Below are 18,387 nucleotides of genomic sequence, written 5' to 3' on the forward strand. Positions count from 1 at the left end.
TACTAAAGTGGTGCATTTGCATCTCTGTAAAAATAAGCCATATTTAAAATTAAAACTGAAGTGCCTCCTATAATTTTTTAAAAAATTTATAATTGAGGTATAATTGACATACAGTAAAATCCACCCTTTTAGTGTAAGATCTGTGGATTATAACAAATGCATACAGATTGTGGAACCCTTATAATCAAGATGTAGAACATTTTTATCACCCCCTCCCCCAAAAAATTCCCTCTTGTTTCTTTGCTATGAATCCCTTACAGTTTTAAAAATTAACAGTTTCTGCACTACCATTCAGTTTAATGATTATGATTAAAGATAGTAAGCTTGCATGAAACAGATACCTTGTGGAAACTTGAACATTTTGTCTGGCACAATCCTTGATTTAATGTGTATGTGTGTATCTTAATGACAACTTAGTGATAATTTTTTTGTAAATTTACCAAAGTTATTTGTTGATTGAAATTTTGATGATTTATACACAGAGAAATAAACTTCTGAAATAGAAGACTAATTATTGTACAAATTTGTGTTGTCCAGCAAATTTATAGACTTAATAAAAATTCCAGCCAAAATATTAGAAGTTTTTTATTGTAGAACTTTATGGAGTTATCCTTAAATTCATTAAATTATCAAAGAAAAGATGGGGGAAAACTTTTGAAAATTATTTAAGGAGATCTGTGCCATATAGATACTAAATCATGTAAGAAAGAGTTTCATGTTGGTGAAATTTTAACTGTTGTTAAATATAGTGGATGCTTTTCAGCCCTCATTTTTCATGACACCTCAGTTGAATCTTTGAAACTCCGTTCAGCTGGCCTTCACCACCACATTGCAATTTTCCTTTCATCAACTACTCAGCATAAGATGTTGGGAGTTTTTCAGTGTTCAGTGTTCGGCCTCTGTCACTCTATAAACTGTTTTGGGCAGCTTTGTCCTTGCTTTTCCTTGCTTGTCCATGCCTGCTTCTTCATTAACCTGCCAACTATATACCAAAAACTCCTAAATTTATAGCTCTAGTCTCTGAGCTTTAGCTGTTGGCAGAGTAACTCTACGTGGTTATCTCAGAGGAATGCCTTGATTTCAGATTGTTCTTAATATCTTTTCTGTTTTCGTTAGTTTATGTTTGTGCTTCACATTTTTTGTTTTATTGATTACAGTTTAAAACTTAGTTACAGGTTCATGATGCATGAAATCTAGTGCTTTGGTGGAACTACATATACTTGAACCTTGAACACATGGCAGTTAGGGATATTAACAGCACAGTCAAAAATCCTCATGTAACTTTTGAATCCCAGAAAACTCAGTATCCACAGGGAATTGGTTCTGAAATCAACGCGCTCTCCTGCCCAGATACCAAAACCCACAGGTGCTAATGGCTCCTGTATAAAATGGCATAGATCAGTGCACACAGAGGACTCCCAGCCACAGATCAAAAGTAGTACAGGTATTTGTTAAAGAGGAAAGCCTGTATTAGCCCTGGCTGGTGTGTCTCTGTTGGAGCGCTGTCCCATAACAAAAAGATTTGATTTCTGGGCAGGGTACATACCTGGGTTGTGGGTTTGATCCCCGGTCCAGGTGCATGCCGGAGGCAGCAGGTTGATGCTTCTCTCTCGTATCAATGTTTCTCTCTCTCCCTTCCTGTCTCTCTAAAAGCAATGAAAAAAAAATGTCCTCGGTGAGGATTTTAAAAAAAAGCCTAGTATAAGTACGCTTGGACAGTTTAAGCCAGTATTGTTCGAGAGTCTACTGCATTTTCATCCGCAGCTGGGGATTTGTGTGTGTGGAGGGCCTGAAGAAGTTATATGTAGCCTTTTGACTGCAGTGGATCGGTGCCCCTTTTCCCCTCCTTCAAGGGTACACGGTATATACGCGCACACGTGTTTAAATATTTTTTCCATAGCATTTAATGATTTTCGATTAGTTTTTCTGGAATCATAGAATACATTCCATGTCTCCAGGGTTTCCACTTATAATAGTGATGATTTCGTATTAATAGAGGTATAATCCTATGCTCATTTTATCAGGTGCTAAATACTAAGTTTAAAAACTAGCTAGCTACTTTTCTTCTGTCCTTCATCCCACTCTTCCCTTCCTTGATCCCTAAACCTGCACCAAAATTCTGTACTATAAGATGTCTACAAAACTTCATCAGTAGAGACAGTACTTGTTCCTGGTTCAAATCCACAGCTTATGGATTCAGGTTGTCAACATCTGTGGTACTTTCAAAAATCAGCCCACTGGCACAGAGTCAAGAAGGAAAGGCAGGAACTCCTGAGAATTGAGAACAAGTTGTTCTGCTGTTGTGAGTTTCTTCTTAGGAACTTTCCCTAAGAGAATCCGTTATCTCTTAGGTTAGTGGTTCACAAAGTATGGACTCACCAGCAGTAGCAAGCATCACCTGGGATCATGTTAGAAATGCAGACTCTTGGTCTCCAGGTCAAACTTTTTGAATCAGACTGGGCAGTGAGCCCAACAATCTGGTATTTTGATGTATGCAAAAGTGTGAGAATCACTGGCTTATTAGGTCAGCGATTTTCATCTCAAAGCACACATGAACTAATTACTAAAAATCTGTGGCACACCAAAACATGTATCCCTTGTCAGTCTGGAAAAAAAATAGGTGTAATTTTGATTCATTCACACCAGACATGTATTGTTGTGTTGGCTGTTGTCATTTTTTTAATTTGACAGTCTAAGGGAAAAGAGGCCAGTGCTCGTGCGAAAATAGTTATTGCATGTTTTAAAAATTCTCGCGGCATACCAGTTATGCCTCATGTGGAATACCTGTTGAAAATTGCTGATTTGGGTGAGTGGGAGTATCCCTTTAGATTCTGCTTTGCTTTTACTTTTTTCAAGAGTCCTTGTGGTGAAATATTTCTGGACCAGTTTTATAGTAATTTTGAAATTTAGAGGTTCACAGACCTCAAGGGCAGTGAAAAATGAGAACTCCAATTTCGGTGTGAGGAGCTAACCTCTGGTTTGAATTCTTAGAGGAGTTATAACCCCTTCCAATTCCCAATCCAGACAGAGCAGACATATCTCTCCTTACTGACTATACCAGTAGGCCGACTTTTTCTAGACTTCCTTCTTACTGAAAGTATACTACATTGGAAATTTTGGCTGTGCTGGGGGTCTCAATGATAAGACTTTGTCTTCTGTCCCTGCTGGGAATATCAAAAAACAAACAAACCTAGGTGTTAATTATCCTCTTTCTGGTTGTTGGAAGCCTCTGCTGCTGCTGCTTCCCTTTTTTTTTCCCCCAGTACATTTAAAAAGTATTTTTCTTATATTTAAACCATTGTTTCTAGATGTTTATATTAGAATTTTCACATTTAGTGCATTTTTTTCCACAGAAGTCTTTGTATCATTCATGTCAAAGTTCATTAATACTTTCTATTCTAAAACTACCATAGTGATCTTTCATTGCGTTGTCCTTGGTTAATTATAATAATTGAAAACCATTAAACATCCTTCATTGTATTAGGAATAACTGTACAGTCATTGAACAACCAAGTAGCATATTTGACTCGTGGAGGAGAAGATAAAATCTTCTGACTATTCAACTTAAGGAATGCTTTTAGGTGACAAAATGATATGGATTATTTTTTTCTAGACTCTGATTTCCTTTTATGTTTCTTATGACAAATGTGCTTATATTTTATTAAGAACTTACAAATTCTTAATGATACTGTTTTTGAATCCACATTATGTGTTTTTCTCATAGTCCTCTTGACTTCGTGTTCTAATTAGTAATGATTACTTCTTAGACCTACCATTATCCTGGGATTTCTTTTCATTTGTTTATTGGATCCTGTATTTATATTTCCTCAAGTGAAAGAGAGAAAAAGCTCACTTACACATTGTAAAATCAATCAAGTAAATTCCTCTGAACCAATATGTGAAAAGGAACTTTGAATCTGGCAAGATATTATTTTGCTCTCATTAGATTAATAATTTAGTTGGAGTACAAAACTCTGGGTTCAACGTTATTTTCCTTCAGAGCACTTTTAGCTGCTTTTGTCTTCTGTGGGAAGTCTAATGCTAATATAAGTGTAGGCAACTTTCTCTTCCCTTTGTTGGAAACTGAAGACTCTTGGAGTTCCCTTAGAGTGCTAAAATCGATGAGGAATGTGATGAAACTATGTTGCATATGCTAAAACTAACTTTTTAAAACTTTCCTGTCTTTAAGTATCCAATGTGATTTCCTATTACTTCGAGGGGGCGGGGAAGACAGTCATTACTACAGTAGTGATGAAGACTACACTTCTCTTCACCGAATGACTCCTTATTCACTAGTGTGAACCTGTAACAGCACGAAGAGGGGAGACTGGGAGCTTTCTGGTCATCTCTCCTTACCTCTACTCTTAAAAACAGCGTGTTGTAAAATAAGTGTTTTTTCAGGTTATTTTTGTGGATTTGTAGCATTTCATCCTACATTTTAGGCAGTGAAATTTTAGAAATGTTTGTTCTGTGTCTGTGAAATATGTCATTGGTATTTTAATAGGGATTGCCTTGAATCTATAAATTGCTTTGGGTAGTATGGACATTTTGATGATAATTCTTCCAGTCCATGAACATGGTATATGCTTCCATTTATTTGTGTCTTCCTTAATTTCTTTGTTCAGTGTTCTGTAGTTCTCCACGTGCAGGTCTTTTTACCTCCTTGGTTAGGTTTATTCCTAGGTACTTTATTTTTCTTACTGTTCTAGCAAATGGGATTTTTTTCCTAATTTCTGAATATTGACTTTGTATCTGGCCATTTTGCCAAATTAATTTACTAGGTCAAGTAGGTTTTTGGTAGAGACTATAGGGTTTTCTATGTACAATATCATGTCATCTTCAAACAATGATAGTTTTACTTTCTCCTTTCCAATTTGGATGCCTTTTATTTCTTGTCTGATCGCTGAGGCTAGAACTTCCAATACCATGTTGAATAGAAGTGGTAAAAACAGACACCCTGTCTTGTACCTGGTCTTCAGAGGAAAGCTTTTAGTTTTTGCCAGTTGAGTACGACGTTAGCTGTAGGTATCTCATATATGGCCTTTATTATGTTGAGGTATGCTCCCTCTACTACCACTTCGTTGAGTATTTTTATCATAAATGGATGCTGTACTTTATCAAATGCTTTTTCAGCATCTATTGATAAGATTATGTGATTTTTGTCTTTCCTTTTATTTATGTGATGTACTATGTTTATTGACTTGCGAATATTGTACCATCCTTGCATCCCTGAGATGATTCCCACCTGATCATGGTATATGATCTTTTTAATGTATTTGTATTGCCAGATGCTGTTTACAACTATTTTGTTGAGGATTTCAGCATCTGTGTTCATCAGCGATGTTGGCCTGTAGTTTTCTTTCTTTCTTTTATCTTTTTCTGGTTTTGGGACTAGGATGATGAAAATTTAGAATTCAAGGTTCCATATCTTAGTTTTCATTAGGCTTTGCAGTATATAGTACGTGTGTATGAAAGCTAATGATTATGATTAGTTACTAGTGTTCTGTACTTTTAAAAGTCATGTTAGTAAAATCTGTTTTAATAACTGGAGATAACTTATTTCTAGTGCTGTGTGTAGTTCGTACATGAGTTTGTCGAATATTGGTCATTCTGCCATTTTGTTCTAATCAAATTATCTAAATTTCAATGGTTATTTTTCATTTTTTAAGATTATCAGAACATAACAGGTTTCCTTACTAAAATCAAGGGGTACAAACAAGTATATTTTCTTTACATTAAAAAAACTTTTATTTATTGATTTGAGAGAGAGAGAGAGAAACACTAATTCGTTGTTCCACTTACTTACGCGTTCATTAGTTGCTTCTTGTATGTGTCCTGACCGGGGATGGAACTGTAGCCTTGGCGTATGGGGATGATGCTCTAACCACTGTGCCAGGGCCAAACAAACATACTTCTAATGGCACTATTAAATCTATGAAGAAAAGGTTAGTGTGGTAAAGAGTTACAAAAGCATTTATGTATGGTTCTGAAATTTTTATTTTGGTTATAATGACAAATGGAAATAATATTCTTAAATATAGAAGGAAAATGATGTGGGTTTTGGAATACCTCCATTAAAATAACTGAGAATAATAAAAAAAAATAACCATTTAGCAATTTGCTTCTTTCCTAATTTTAATCAGTTGTTCTGTTTTATGTCATCTCTTAAAATCTAATGTAGTACGTAGCACCATGTACCTATGCTAGCAGCGAGTACCAGTTATTTTACAAACACAAATGCTCTAATGCCCAGATAATTAGAACTCACTGGGAGTAGATTCAACTAGGAGAGATTCTCTTAGGAAACACATAGCCCTCATCAGACTTTGAGTTTATTTGTGATTTTGACAGTTTTGGTGAGGCTCAATTGGGAAATAAGTTGCGTGTGGATTCCTGGAGAGTTAATAATTCAATTAAGTGAGTCATATCAATTTTATAGCTAGTAAGTAATGCTATGACCCTTGAAAACTTGAGACTATGCCAGCATGTAACATATGTAAGTTTTGAATTATCGACCATTCCCATGATCTGCCTGAAACTCCATGTCTTTGCCAAAATGCTGTGACATTCTAGTTAATAAGTGATAATCTAGATGAGCGATTTTCAACCTTTTTCGTCTCATGGCACACATAAACTAATTACTAAAAGTCTGCAGCACACCAAAAAACATTTTTTGCCAGTATGGGAAAAAAGTATAATTTTGATTCAGTCACACTGGACAGCTATTGTTGCATTGGTTGTTGTCAAAGAGGTCAGTGCCTCTGACTTAATAGTCGGGTATTGCATGTTTTAGAAATCCTTGCAGCACACTGGTTGAAATCACTGATGTAGATCAGTTGACTATTTCTTTTTATCTGTTTTATATAAATCTTACTTTATTCAAGTAACTTTTATTAAATAACAACAGGACATCCTTAAACAACAGAAATAAGGATACAGAAGAGTGTGGTTTGGAATCAAGTCAAGGGCCTACTTAAATTATAGCCACCTCTTAAATTGATCTCTCAGCTAAGAATTGATTCCTAAAAGAATAACCATTGACTGATGGGAGAACATAGTGGAATGTCTCAGCTGAATGGGCATTTAAGAGATGGTTAAGTACCATACAGTTACCCTTTGTGTACCTTGTGTGTTGTTACCTGGTGAGTTTTACGATGATTTTTAAGAAACAGAGTTTACTTTTCATTTGATACTGTTTACTAGACATCTCCCCCTCTCTCCTCTGCCCCCCCCCCCACATCTTTTTCTTTAAAGGTATTTACTTTGGGTTAATAGCATATTTTTCCCTTCTTTACACTTCAGAGTAAATATATTTAAACACCGTGCATAAACAGTAATGTGAAATCCTTAAAATATCTTACTCAGTTGACTGATTTTTGTTGCATTGGCAGAGTGAAGATAGTCCAAGTCCCAAGAGACAGCGCCTCTCTCATTCAGTCTTTGATTATACATCAGCATCACCAGCTCCCTCACCACCAATGCGACCATGGGAGATGACATCAAATAGGCAGCCCCCTTCAGTTCGGCCAAGTCAACATCACTTCTCAGGGGAACGATGCAACACACCTGCACGCAACAGAAGAAGGTTAGTTGATTACAATTTATTTCTTAAGTCTTAAAAAGATTTTTGAGTTTTTTTCTGTAGGCATTTTATAAACACATCAACATATATGTATATGTACACTAAAATACACACACACACACAAAGACATTAAAAGTTTAGAGTCCTACATAAGATCCTGAGAGTTACATTTAGCTTGTGATTAACAGATGAAGAAATTCATAGAGGCTAAAGTGATTTACCTAAAATCAATCCATATCAATGTTTATGAATTCAGCTACCTGACAGATTGACTTTTTGCAGGCCAGCCTGCAATCCTGATTATGAAAAAATGCATTTCATCGTTCACAACAGTAAGGAAATAAGGAGGTCCTAGTAATGAAATAGCTCTTCTTCACTCTATTCCTATATCTTTTTTATCTTCTAAGGCAATTGGGAGCATAATTAGATATTTTACAAAAGTGTGGAGTCTGTGGTATAAAGAGTGATTGAGGTTTAGTTTAACTCTCAGTCTTCTCTTTCATGGGACGTGGCTTTTGCTTTTCCTTCCTAGGGGACTACATTTCTTCCTGAGCTGCTTCCTCTTTGGTTGCTGTGTGAGGTCATACATTTCTTCTTCCAGGGAAATAGTGAATCTTTGGGATGAGACAACTGTTTGCATGTCTAGGTTGTTGATAATCTAAGGAATATTGTTAACCTTGAGTTAGGACTTAGGGATGGCATGTTTGCGTCTCCTCAAAATCCATACGTTGAAACCCTAACTCCCAGTGTGGCTGGATTTGGAGATGGAACCTGTAAAGAAAAAATTAAAATTTAATGAGGAGGCTAAGTATGGGGCCTTGATCCAAGAGGATTAGTGTCCTTACAAGAAGAGATAACATATGGAGGACACAGCAAGGAGGTAGCCACTTGCAAGTTAAGAAGAGAGCTCTTGCCAGAAACCAACCATGCTAACACCTTGATCTTGGGCCTAACAACCTCCAGAATTGTGAAAAAGTAAATTTCTGTTGCTCATACCTCACAGTCTGTGGTATTTTGTTAGAACAGTCCTAGGAAACTTAATACTGAAGGAGTCTTAAAACCACCGTTATTTGTTCCAAATGAGGCAGAATAAACCTGTTTCTGAGCTATATTCTGTTGAAACACTAAGACTTTTACATTACCTGGTGCATTATTACTTAATTATATGGGAATGTTTTAAGTAAATAAAGTTATGTCAACCAGGTAAAATATTTTATAGCTGTTAAATATGATAAGTGTGAGGAAATATGGTTGGTTGTTTCAAGGTTACAGCCTGAGCACCTGCTGTGATCTTTACTATTTTATGGTGAAAGGTGTCATACATTCAAAAGAATATGTGAGACAAGTGTACACTTAAAAGCATCACACACAAGTGTACCCAATACCTAGATTTTAATAGAATATTGGTAATACCTCAAAAAGCCCCCATTCTCCCTTCCTAAGAGAATAAACCCTTTCCTCTGATTTGTCATCCTTCCCTTGTTATACTTTTTAATGCTTATGAATGTATTCAAAAATAATATAATTTTGGGTTTTGCCTGTTTTATTTTCATTTAAATGTATTCTTTGACTTTGTTTACTAAACACTCTGGGAATTTTTTTTTTTATTGTATTTTTTTCCATTGCTATTTATTCCCCTTATATCCCCCTCCCTCCAACAATTACCTAAACATTCTGTTTGTAATGTGGGTAGCAGTAGTTAATTTATTTTTACTTTGATATATTCTTTTATATTAATGTACCATAATTTATGCACTCATTTATTATAAAGAGTGCTGTTAGGAACCTTTATGTACACATCTCCTGGTGTATATGAGTAAACATTTCATTATGACATAAGCCTAGGGGATACAATTGCTAGGTCATAGGAGAGGCTCTGCATTGGAAAGGGAGCGCAGAGGTGTCTGTTTCCACATGATAGTACCTAACTGTGGGTTTTCAAATTGAAGGGAAGCATCATGCTCTACATTCATGGTAACAGAAAGGAGGGATGGGGGGAGCACTTTCTTAGAAAACTACTACAATAAGCCTATATTGTCCTGCAGTGTTTTACTCTCCTTATTCCATTCTACCTTTAATACTTCATTGTAGGCTAGCTACAAGCATATCTACTAGGTTTTCCTCCTGAAGCAGGCTCTGCAAACAGATGCAGTATTCAACAACAGTATAGCAGAATTTCAAATACAAAGATGAGCACACAAAAAGGAAATTACCAAACATTTGAGCAAAACCCAACAAAGTGACAGAAGGGCACTAAAACAGAGAACTTGAAGAAACAGAACAAACTAGAATAAGTGTAATAAGATATGCAAGAGGTGATTGATTTTATCTATAAAAACTGAAAATCTTAGTAAAATTAGAAATTCAATAAATGGGCAGAAAAAGTGTCCTCATTTCTGGAAGATCAAGTGGAAGAATCTTTCCAGAATGTAGTATAGAAGGGCAAAAGGGAAAATGCAGGAAGAGTTTTTATATATACACAGAGTCATCACTTCTAAGTATGTGTAGTTTTTTCTGATAGAGATGATAAGAGGGAAGAATTTTTTTTTTAAAAAAAAAATACAAAATCACCTTTCGGAATTGAAGGAAGACTTCATGTTGGGCAAGATCTTGGTCAAATTTCAAAACATACCTCAATAATAAATAAATACTTGATATTTACAAACATCTCAGGAAAGTTCTACTAACTGATTAATTATTTAAGTATAAAGCTACAAAGAAGGTAGACCAAGTAAGATCCTCCTTGAAAGGATTACTAAATACTGTATTCTATCCAGAAAACAGAAGAATAAATGCAAGAAGTAGGATTCAAGACCATTGTTTAAGAAAGAGAAAGAAATACAGAAAAGACCTTGAGCCTGAGATGGGGCAGAGCAGAGAGAAGTAAAAGTGTATTTTAATATTTTACCCCTATTAGTGCTGAGTAAATCTGGATGTTTTTAGAAAAGTGGAAAGAAGTATGTGTTTAAAATTTTAAGAGTAAGTCACTAGAAAAATAGAAGTAGAATGTGTTAACTTTCACACCATAGAACAACATATACAGAAAACTCAGTCCATCAAAAGGCAGGAGGGAACAGTTTTGTGCTTATTTACAAGAGATATATATAAAACAAAATGACAAAGTATCTATCTGTCACCAGTGTAAAGTCAGCTGAAAGAAACATTTGTACATCTTTTATCACTATTATTTATAGATTTTTCTATAATTCTTCCTAAATGTTCTACCACAAAGGCACACTTAATGAAGATTTAATGAGAGGCAATATAGAAAAGATAGGGACCAAAATTATAAAGGGACTTTACATGTCAACACAAGGACTTTGATCTTGTGTTTGGTTTGAGAGCTGTTGAAATTATTTTTGAATAGGGAAGTGAGAACAAGTGACAACAGAATAAAACAATTTTAAAAGGGGCTCTTAAAGTTTGTGGGCAGGCCGAGTGTTTTTGCAGATGAGCAATGAGAGCATATTCTATTTTAATTTTAAGATTTCTTATCTTAACATCAAGTAAAGACTTAAAATTGATGATATGTCATAGTTTAATTGGCAACTTTTACCCTCTTTTTAGTGATCCATAAAATATTCCTTTAATATATTTTTACAGGTAGTGCTCTTCTAGTTGCTACATGGGATGCTTGCAGCCAGGTTCATGAATTAATTAAAGCCAATTAGCTCCTCATGTAAATAAGTAAAATAAAACATTCGTACAGATATAAAAACATGTCATGTGCAAATAAGAGTTAATATGCATAGATAAAATTTCTTGCTCAGTTCTCTTAAAGAAGCAGTGCTATGACTCCTGGGTAGGAATGAACAGACCTGGCTCCAAAATATCAGCCACTCTGCAATTAAAGGTTCCAAGACTCCTTGGAGAACTGGTTAATTCCAGAACTGGTGGAGGGAAGATATAACACCACAGCAACAACATATTGTGCTCAGATATTAAGGAAGTGCTCAAAGGGATAGGGACATAGTGAAAGCAAACAGGAGCCAAGTTAAAAGGGCTCCCATTGGACAAAGTTGAAATAATTTTAACAACAAAGTAAAGTAATGGTGTATATCGTAACCCAAAGAATAAAATATATATCCATGAGCACGTACTGATTATGAATAACTGTGTAAACAAATATGAGATAAGCAACAGTGCTTCCTTATAGAATTCCAGTTAATCCATGTAGAAGAAATGAGGGGGATAGAAAATCACTATTAGAGTATCATAATGATTGCTAATGATCCATTCATGTATGCTAAAATGATGGCAAACTTTCCTTAGAAGCAGATTAGTAATTACAAAGGGAAGAATGGTTTTGTAGTAGGGAGTGTTGGTAGATACCAGGTTAGCCAAGTGATCAGTGATACATAAATATGTCTCTGTGATGCATGTTGATGTGCTGTGGTCCGTCTATGATGCAATGAACAGGTATGTCACCACCTCTGTATCCTGTTCAGTAATGCATAACCTCAGGTAGATCATGGGTAAACATCTGAGAAGCCCAGGTTGAGGAACATTCTGAAAAGTAAATGTCCATGTCTTCAGAGGTTTCTCAAGGTCATGAAAGATGACGAAAGACTCAGGAAATGTTATCGATTGGAGAAATTAAGGAGACATGATGACTGTATGAATAATGAGGTCCTGCATTGAATTTCAAGACAGTGAAGGGCCATTGGTGGAAAAGCTGGTAAAATCTCAATACATCTTGTTGTTTAATTGATAGTGTGATGCTGAGTTTTATTTTTAAATTTTGATCATTTTTCTATGCTAATGGAAGATAGGAAGCATGAAGGAAAGAAAACTGGTTGAGGACTTTGCAAAAGCTATACTTGAAATTGTCTCAAAATAAAACATTTGAAAAGTGAGTGTAAGCCCTGGCTGGTGTGGCTCAGCTGGTTGGAGCATTGTCCCATAAGGTGGCCTGGCTGATTCTGGTCAGGGCAAATGCCCAGGTTGCAGGTTCGATACAGTCAGGACACATGTGGGAGGCAACTGATCGATGTTTCTCTTTGTCTCTGTCTTCCCCGCTCCTCCCCCCAACCACCTGGAGGATGGTATCAAGAGTACTGTCAAGGAGTTAATGTCACAAAGGAGTGTTTCTTGTACTCTTTCAGATTAAGCAGTTTGGAGTGAGAAGAAACAAGAGATTGAGAGTAGGGAGAAAGGTGACCTGACCTCAGTAAAGATTGCTGAGGTGGCTGTTGCAGCTGTGTCTAGAAGGGAGCTATTTAGCTGCTTTTACCCATGTGGAGTACATTTTAATGAGGCCTGTTGCTTTTTCAAACTGCATTGGTGCTGAGCCATTGTAAAAAACAGTAGAGATGAATTGTGGAATTCCAGGAAAGTACAAAATGGAAGTTTAATCAAAATAACTTAAGCCCTAGCAGGTATGGCTCAGTGGATTGAGCACTGGCCTGTGAACCAAAGGGTCGCTGGTTTGATTCCCAGTGTAGGGCACATGCCTAGGTTGTAGGCCAGGTCCCAAGTAGGGGACACATGAGATGCAACCACCCATTGATGTTTCTCTCCCTCTTTCTCCCTCCCTTCCCTTCTCTAAAAATAAATAAAATCCTTTCCTTTTTTTAAGAATAAAAAATATAGCTTGTTAAAATTTGTGCTAAACTACATAGGTGACTAATGCATAGAGAGTAAGAGTGGTTTCCTTCAATAACCAGATTCTAACTAAAAATTTTGTATATTGATGGAATATTTATGCTGACACTATCTCGCAGTCATTTTCATTCAGCTTTTACTCAGTTATTATTATATTTGCAGTTGTCAACAAATGTTCATTATTTTTTCTCCTCATTTTTTAAAATTGTCGTTTTGGGCATATAGGAACTATGTCTTTATGTTTTAGCCAAATAGACAAACATAAAGTTCCCATTAGCATATGTGGAATGAATACTGGCAAGATATATTCAACTTTGTTATATGATGTTTATAAAATAAAGGGAGAGAAATAATGGATTAAACTATATGAAATTGCTGATATTTTACTTTTTTGTATATAAAGCAATTTCATAGAGTTAAACCAAAAAAACAATGACAGCGGTTGGCTGTTGATTTCTAAATACTTTCAAAGCTGAATATCAATTATGTTTTGTTATTTTAAAAAATGTATACATATATACATATTGTAATGTATGTGTAATATAATGTAAAAAGGTCATATTTACCAGAGGAGAAGGGAATAGGATGAAGAGCAAAAAAGGAAAGGAGAATAAGAGACACAAATTTCCATTTTAAAATTAGTAAGTCACAGGGTTATGATGTACAGCAGCAGTGGGAATATAGTCAAAAGTATTGTGATAGCCTTGTACATTGTCAGATGGTTACTAGATTTACAGTAATCATTTCTTTGGGTATTTAAATGTTGAATAACTGTTGTATACCTGAAACTAAGATAATGTGTATTAGCTATATTTTAATTTTAAACCTCTGTTCAAATTTGTAAGTTTTTATAGCTGATGGGGAACTGGCTTACATTAGCATAAACTACTGATGGATTGTAAAGAGAGACGATACAGAACCCTGATGTATCACAACATTAAACATTATAATGACCAATATGACATTTGCTATGTTACAGTCCTCCTGTCAGACGCCAGAGAGGAAGAAGGGATCGTCTGTCTCGACATAATTCCATTAGTCAAGATGAAAATTATCACCATCTCCCTTATGCACAGCAGCAAGCAATAGAGGAACCTCGAGCCTTCCACCCTCCGAATGTATCCCCCCGTCTGTTACACCCTGCTGCTCATCCACCCCAGCAGAATGCAGTAATGGTTGACATACATGATCAGGTATAGTAACAGAAAGTGTGAGAAACACAGATGCTGAAAGTTGGTGGCAGCATATAGAAGTTGTTTTTTGTTGTAAATTTCTTTTAATTTTACCTAAAAGGAAACAGTTTTACCTAATATGAAGCAATTTTGGGTAAGTTCATCATTTTATATAAGGATTAAAATATAAATTCTATACAGCTTCCTTAGAAGAAAGTTGAACTTTTTTAAAAATTAGGATCACAGTTAGGAAAACCTAAAATGACTTTGTGTAGTAGTAGGTTTCAAACAACTGATAGAGGATTAATAGGACATATTCAGCTGGTTATTTGAGTGCATAGCCTTATTTCTCTTCCTTCCAGTTTCTTCTGAGGTGATTGAATAGGCAAAGCAGTTTGGTACACCTTTACTTAAACTTTCCATAGGTCTCCAGGGAGATGACTGGTATGAGGCTTAATTTCTCTCAAGAACTGAAAAGAACTACCTAAGGATACGGCTTGCCAGCTTTTTAGAGCCTGAGGGTGAAGACAAAATTGTATGATTTTCTTTTTGTGGAGTTTCTGAGGTCAAAAGAGATACAAATACAGCATTCTTAAAAAGTTGCTGAATTTTAAAGACAAAGAAAAATCTTGCAAGTTAATAGACAGAGAAGACAAAGGAAGGCAACAGACTAGCATCCAGTGTTTCATCTACTACACTGGATGATAAAAGCAATGAAAATACTATATACTGACAACTGAAAGAAAATCTCTCCCAGATGCCATTTTTCTGTCATGTTCTCCCATTATGTTCATGAAACACCTTAAAAAATTGATCATGTAATAATAAGTTCTAAAATGAAAAGATCTTCCAGACACATTCTTTTTTATTTCCAGATTTATTTTTTATTTAATCTTTACTGTATTTTTTTTATTACCATTTACTTATATCCCCTTCCCCTCAGTAATCCCCACGCTATTGTCTGTGTCCATTAGTCCATTTTCCTTTTTGCTCAGTCCCTCTACCCCCTAACCTCCCCTCCCACCTCATTCTTTATGGTCAAAATCTAAAAAATTATAAATAACAAATTGAAAAAACGATTTGAAAATAATGACACTGAAGTATTTGAGGCCAGATTATAAGTAAAAGGAAAAATGTTCATAGCAAAATCAGTTGGACATGCCTAAGTCTGTTCTGAGAAAATTTCTTAAAACCAGTCATTGTATATTTAAAAAATTTTTAATGGCAACTAATTGCTTGAGTAATTTGGGGAGAAAGTAGAGTAAACAAAAAGGAATTGAGAAGAGTAACCAACCAAACAGGAAAGACAACCAAAATTAATAATATGGAAATCTATTTTTAAGAGAAGTAGTTTTAAGAAAACCCAATCCTGGTGTTGTGAAAAATTGATAAGAATGGCACTCTTCTTGCGAGGCTTGGTTAAGGAGAAAAGGACAGATGTGAAGAAGAACAGGAATGATTAAAAGATACATATCTACACAAGAAACATTCAGAGAATTTAAAGGTCATTATAATGTCTGCTCCGATGCATCACAATTCTGTATTGTCTCTCTTTACAATCTACCAGTAGTTTATGCTAAGATAAGTTTGAGTATTAAATAATTGCTGTAGTTCCCCATCAGCTATAAAAACTTAAAAATTTGAATAGAATGTTTTTAAATTATAGCACCTGTGTCATAAAAAATGTTGGGAGAATTAAAAGTTAATCCATTTTGAGCACTTCAACTAGTATAAGTGGTAAGTGCTCAAGTATATTAGTTTATTATTAACTATTAAAATGAATTCTATATATAACCCTGAGGGGACAGGAAAAAAAAATTTAAAGGAAGTTCAAAAATTGACTCAAAATAATAGGAAAATTGGAGTTACCACAGAAGTGTGAAAGCTAATTAGAGATTACCGTTAAAAAAGCACAGTGACCAGGTGGCTTCACAGCTGTTTTTTTAAATCAAGGGACTCCCATTTTAATAATATTCAAATGGTTCTAGGCTTTTTTCCCCTTAATGCAATTTTTGTAATGATTTTATGAAGCTGGTATAATAGTAAAAGCAAATATAGATAGTAATCCCCCCAAAAAAACTAGAAAAAACTCTCGAATACAAAGGAAGAATTTCTCGGCAGATGTAAAACAAAAACAAACCTAGCAGTATATCGAAAGAATAATAACCCATGTCCAAATAAGATTTATTCCCAAATAAGAGAGGATCGTTTAATATGAAAGTGTTCATATTATGTCAAATAATAAAAGAAAAAACATATACGATTATATCAAAAGATGATGAAGAGTCAGTTAAAATCAAATAAAAACCTGAATAAAATCGAATAAGAAGGAAATAACTTAAATAAAATAAATTAACAACTGGTACTCTAATTGGTGAAAGACAAATCAGCGACTACAGAGATGTTTTACTCTCTCCATCTTAATTTAATGTTATGTCAGAAGTCCTACCAAATGCAATATGATAATGTAGTAATGGATGTGAAAAATTGAAAGAGCCCTGGCCAGTGTGGCTCAGTTGATTGGATCATTTTCCTGTAACCAAAAGGTTGTGGATTCGATTTCTGACGTGGACACATAACTAGGTTGCAGGTTCCGTCCCCAGTCCAGGCATGTACAGGAGGCAACTGATCAATGCTTCTCTCTTGCATCAGTGTTTCTCTCTCCCTAAAAGCAATGAAAAAATGTTCTTGGGTGAAGATTTAAAAAAAAAAAAAAAAATAGAAAAAATTTTTCTCACCCTCACTATGTAATTGTAGGAAAAAACACAGATTTTGGTTTGAGAGAATTTCATATGGTGCCTAAATGTAAATTAAGTCTACAGAAAGCAGAAACTTATATTGAGCAGCGGTCAACTGATGAATAGTTAAGTATGTTACATCTTTACAATGGAGTATTACTCAAAAAAATAATAAAGTACTAATTCCTGTTGCACCATGGGTTAATGTTGAAAACATGCTAAGTAAAAGAAGCCAGTCCTGAAAGGCCACAGACTGTAGATTCCATTTATATGAAATGTCTAGAATAGGCAAATTCATAGAAATGGAAAGTAGGAATGAACAGTGATTGTTAATCATTAGTAGAAAAGTAGAATAAATAATTTCTTCATACCATAGAATGTAATTTTCAAGGAATTAGAATTATGCCAGGAATGTAAACAATATCTGCAAGATATAGAACAAGAAAAGCAAAATTGAGGACAGTACTGTGTCTCATTTTGTAAAGCAAAATGGGCTTTTTGGCCAACCCAGTACACTATATTGGACTATATGAACACGGAGGAAAATACAGAGGATTATATACTGAACTTAGGTGTGTGTATCCTAACATGAAGGGAATGGGAAGGTGGTTAGGGATGGAATCAAAGGAAGAACAGGAAAGACTGCATTTCAGAAGAGGTGAGATCCCATTTAAGACAAATTATGTTGTGGGTGTATACACATATATTGAAAAATTTAAAAAATTACTTATGTAAGTATCAGAACAACCCAAGATGTAGAAAACGTGAACAGAACCAGTAGCCATGGCAGAAATAGAACTGGTAATTCCAATTTAAAGTATTTCAAATCATAGTAAAAGAAAGCTTCCAAGTATATTTTATGAAGCTTGCATAACCTTAATAATGAAATCTCTTAGTACAACGAAACTGTGAGCTAGTTTCCATTTTGAATACTGATGCATATGTTTTAAATAATAAATCATAGCTAGTAGTATAGTAAAAGAATCTATTAGAATTATTGAAAGAATTATTGTCGGAGTTTATCCTGGAAATGTAGGATGTTTAACATTAGGAAATCCTAAAAATATACTTACTAATTTTATAGAAAGAAAGAGAAACATTAGTTTGTTGCTCCACTTATTTATGCATCCATTGGTTGATTCTTGTTACATGCCCTGACTAGGATCCACCCGCAACCCTGATATATTGGGATGATGCTCTAACCAGCTGAGCAACCCAGCTAGGGCAGCCATCAGTCCTAATAAAAGGTCTTAAATGAAATGGAAATAGAGAAAAATAATATACTGGTAAT

At 35.0% G+C, this 18,387-nt stretch overlaps 1 protein-coding gene across 3 annotated transcripts in view; it reads left to right on the forward strand.

Moving 5' to 3' along the window:
• The window catches only part of RNF38 (ring finger protein 38), a 121,889-nt gene that overhangs the window by 79,351 nt on the left and 24,151 nt on the right, over window positions 1–18,387 (forward strand). For all 3 annotated transcript variants that reach the window (XM_054584651.1, XM_054584649.1, XM_054584650.1), the window contains 2 exons: window positions 7,392–7,585; window positions 14,166–14,379. In XM_054584651.1, coding sequence (XP_054440626.1) covers window positions 7,479–7,585; window positions 14,166–14,379 — 321 coding nt within the window. In that variant the 5' untranslated portion in view covers window positions 7,392–7,478. The remainder of the gene's footprint in view (window positions 1–7,391; window positions 7,586–14,165; window positions 14,380–18,387) is intronic.

Source organism: Pteronotus mesoamericanus, unplaced genomic scaffold (assembly GCF_021234165.1).
Source record: "Pteronotus mesoamericanus isolate MK-2021 breed Mesoamerican mustached bat unplaced genomic scaffold, CSHL_Meso_final contig_78, whole genome shotgun sequence".
Lineage (NCBI taxonomy): Eukaryota > Metazoa > Chordata > Mammalia > Chiroptera > Mormoopidae > Pteronotus > Pteronotus mesoamericanus.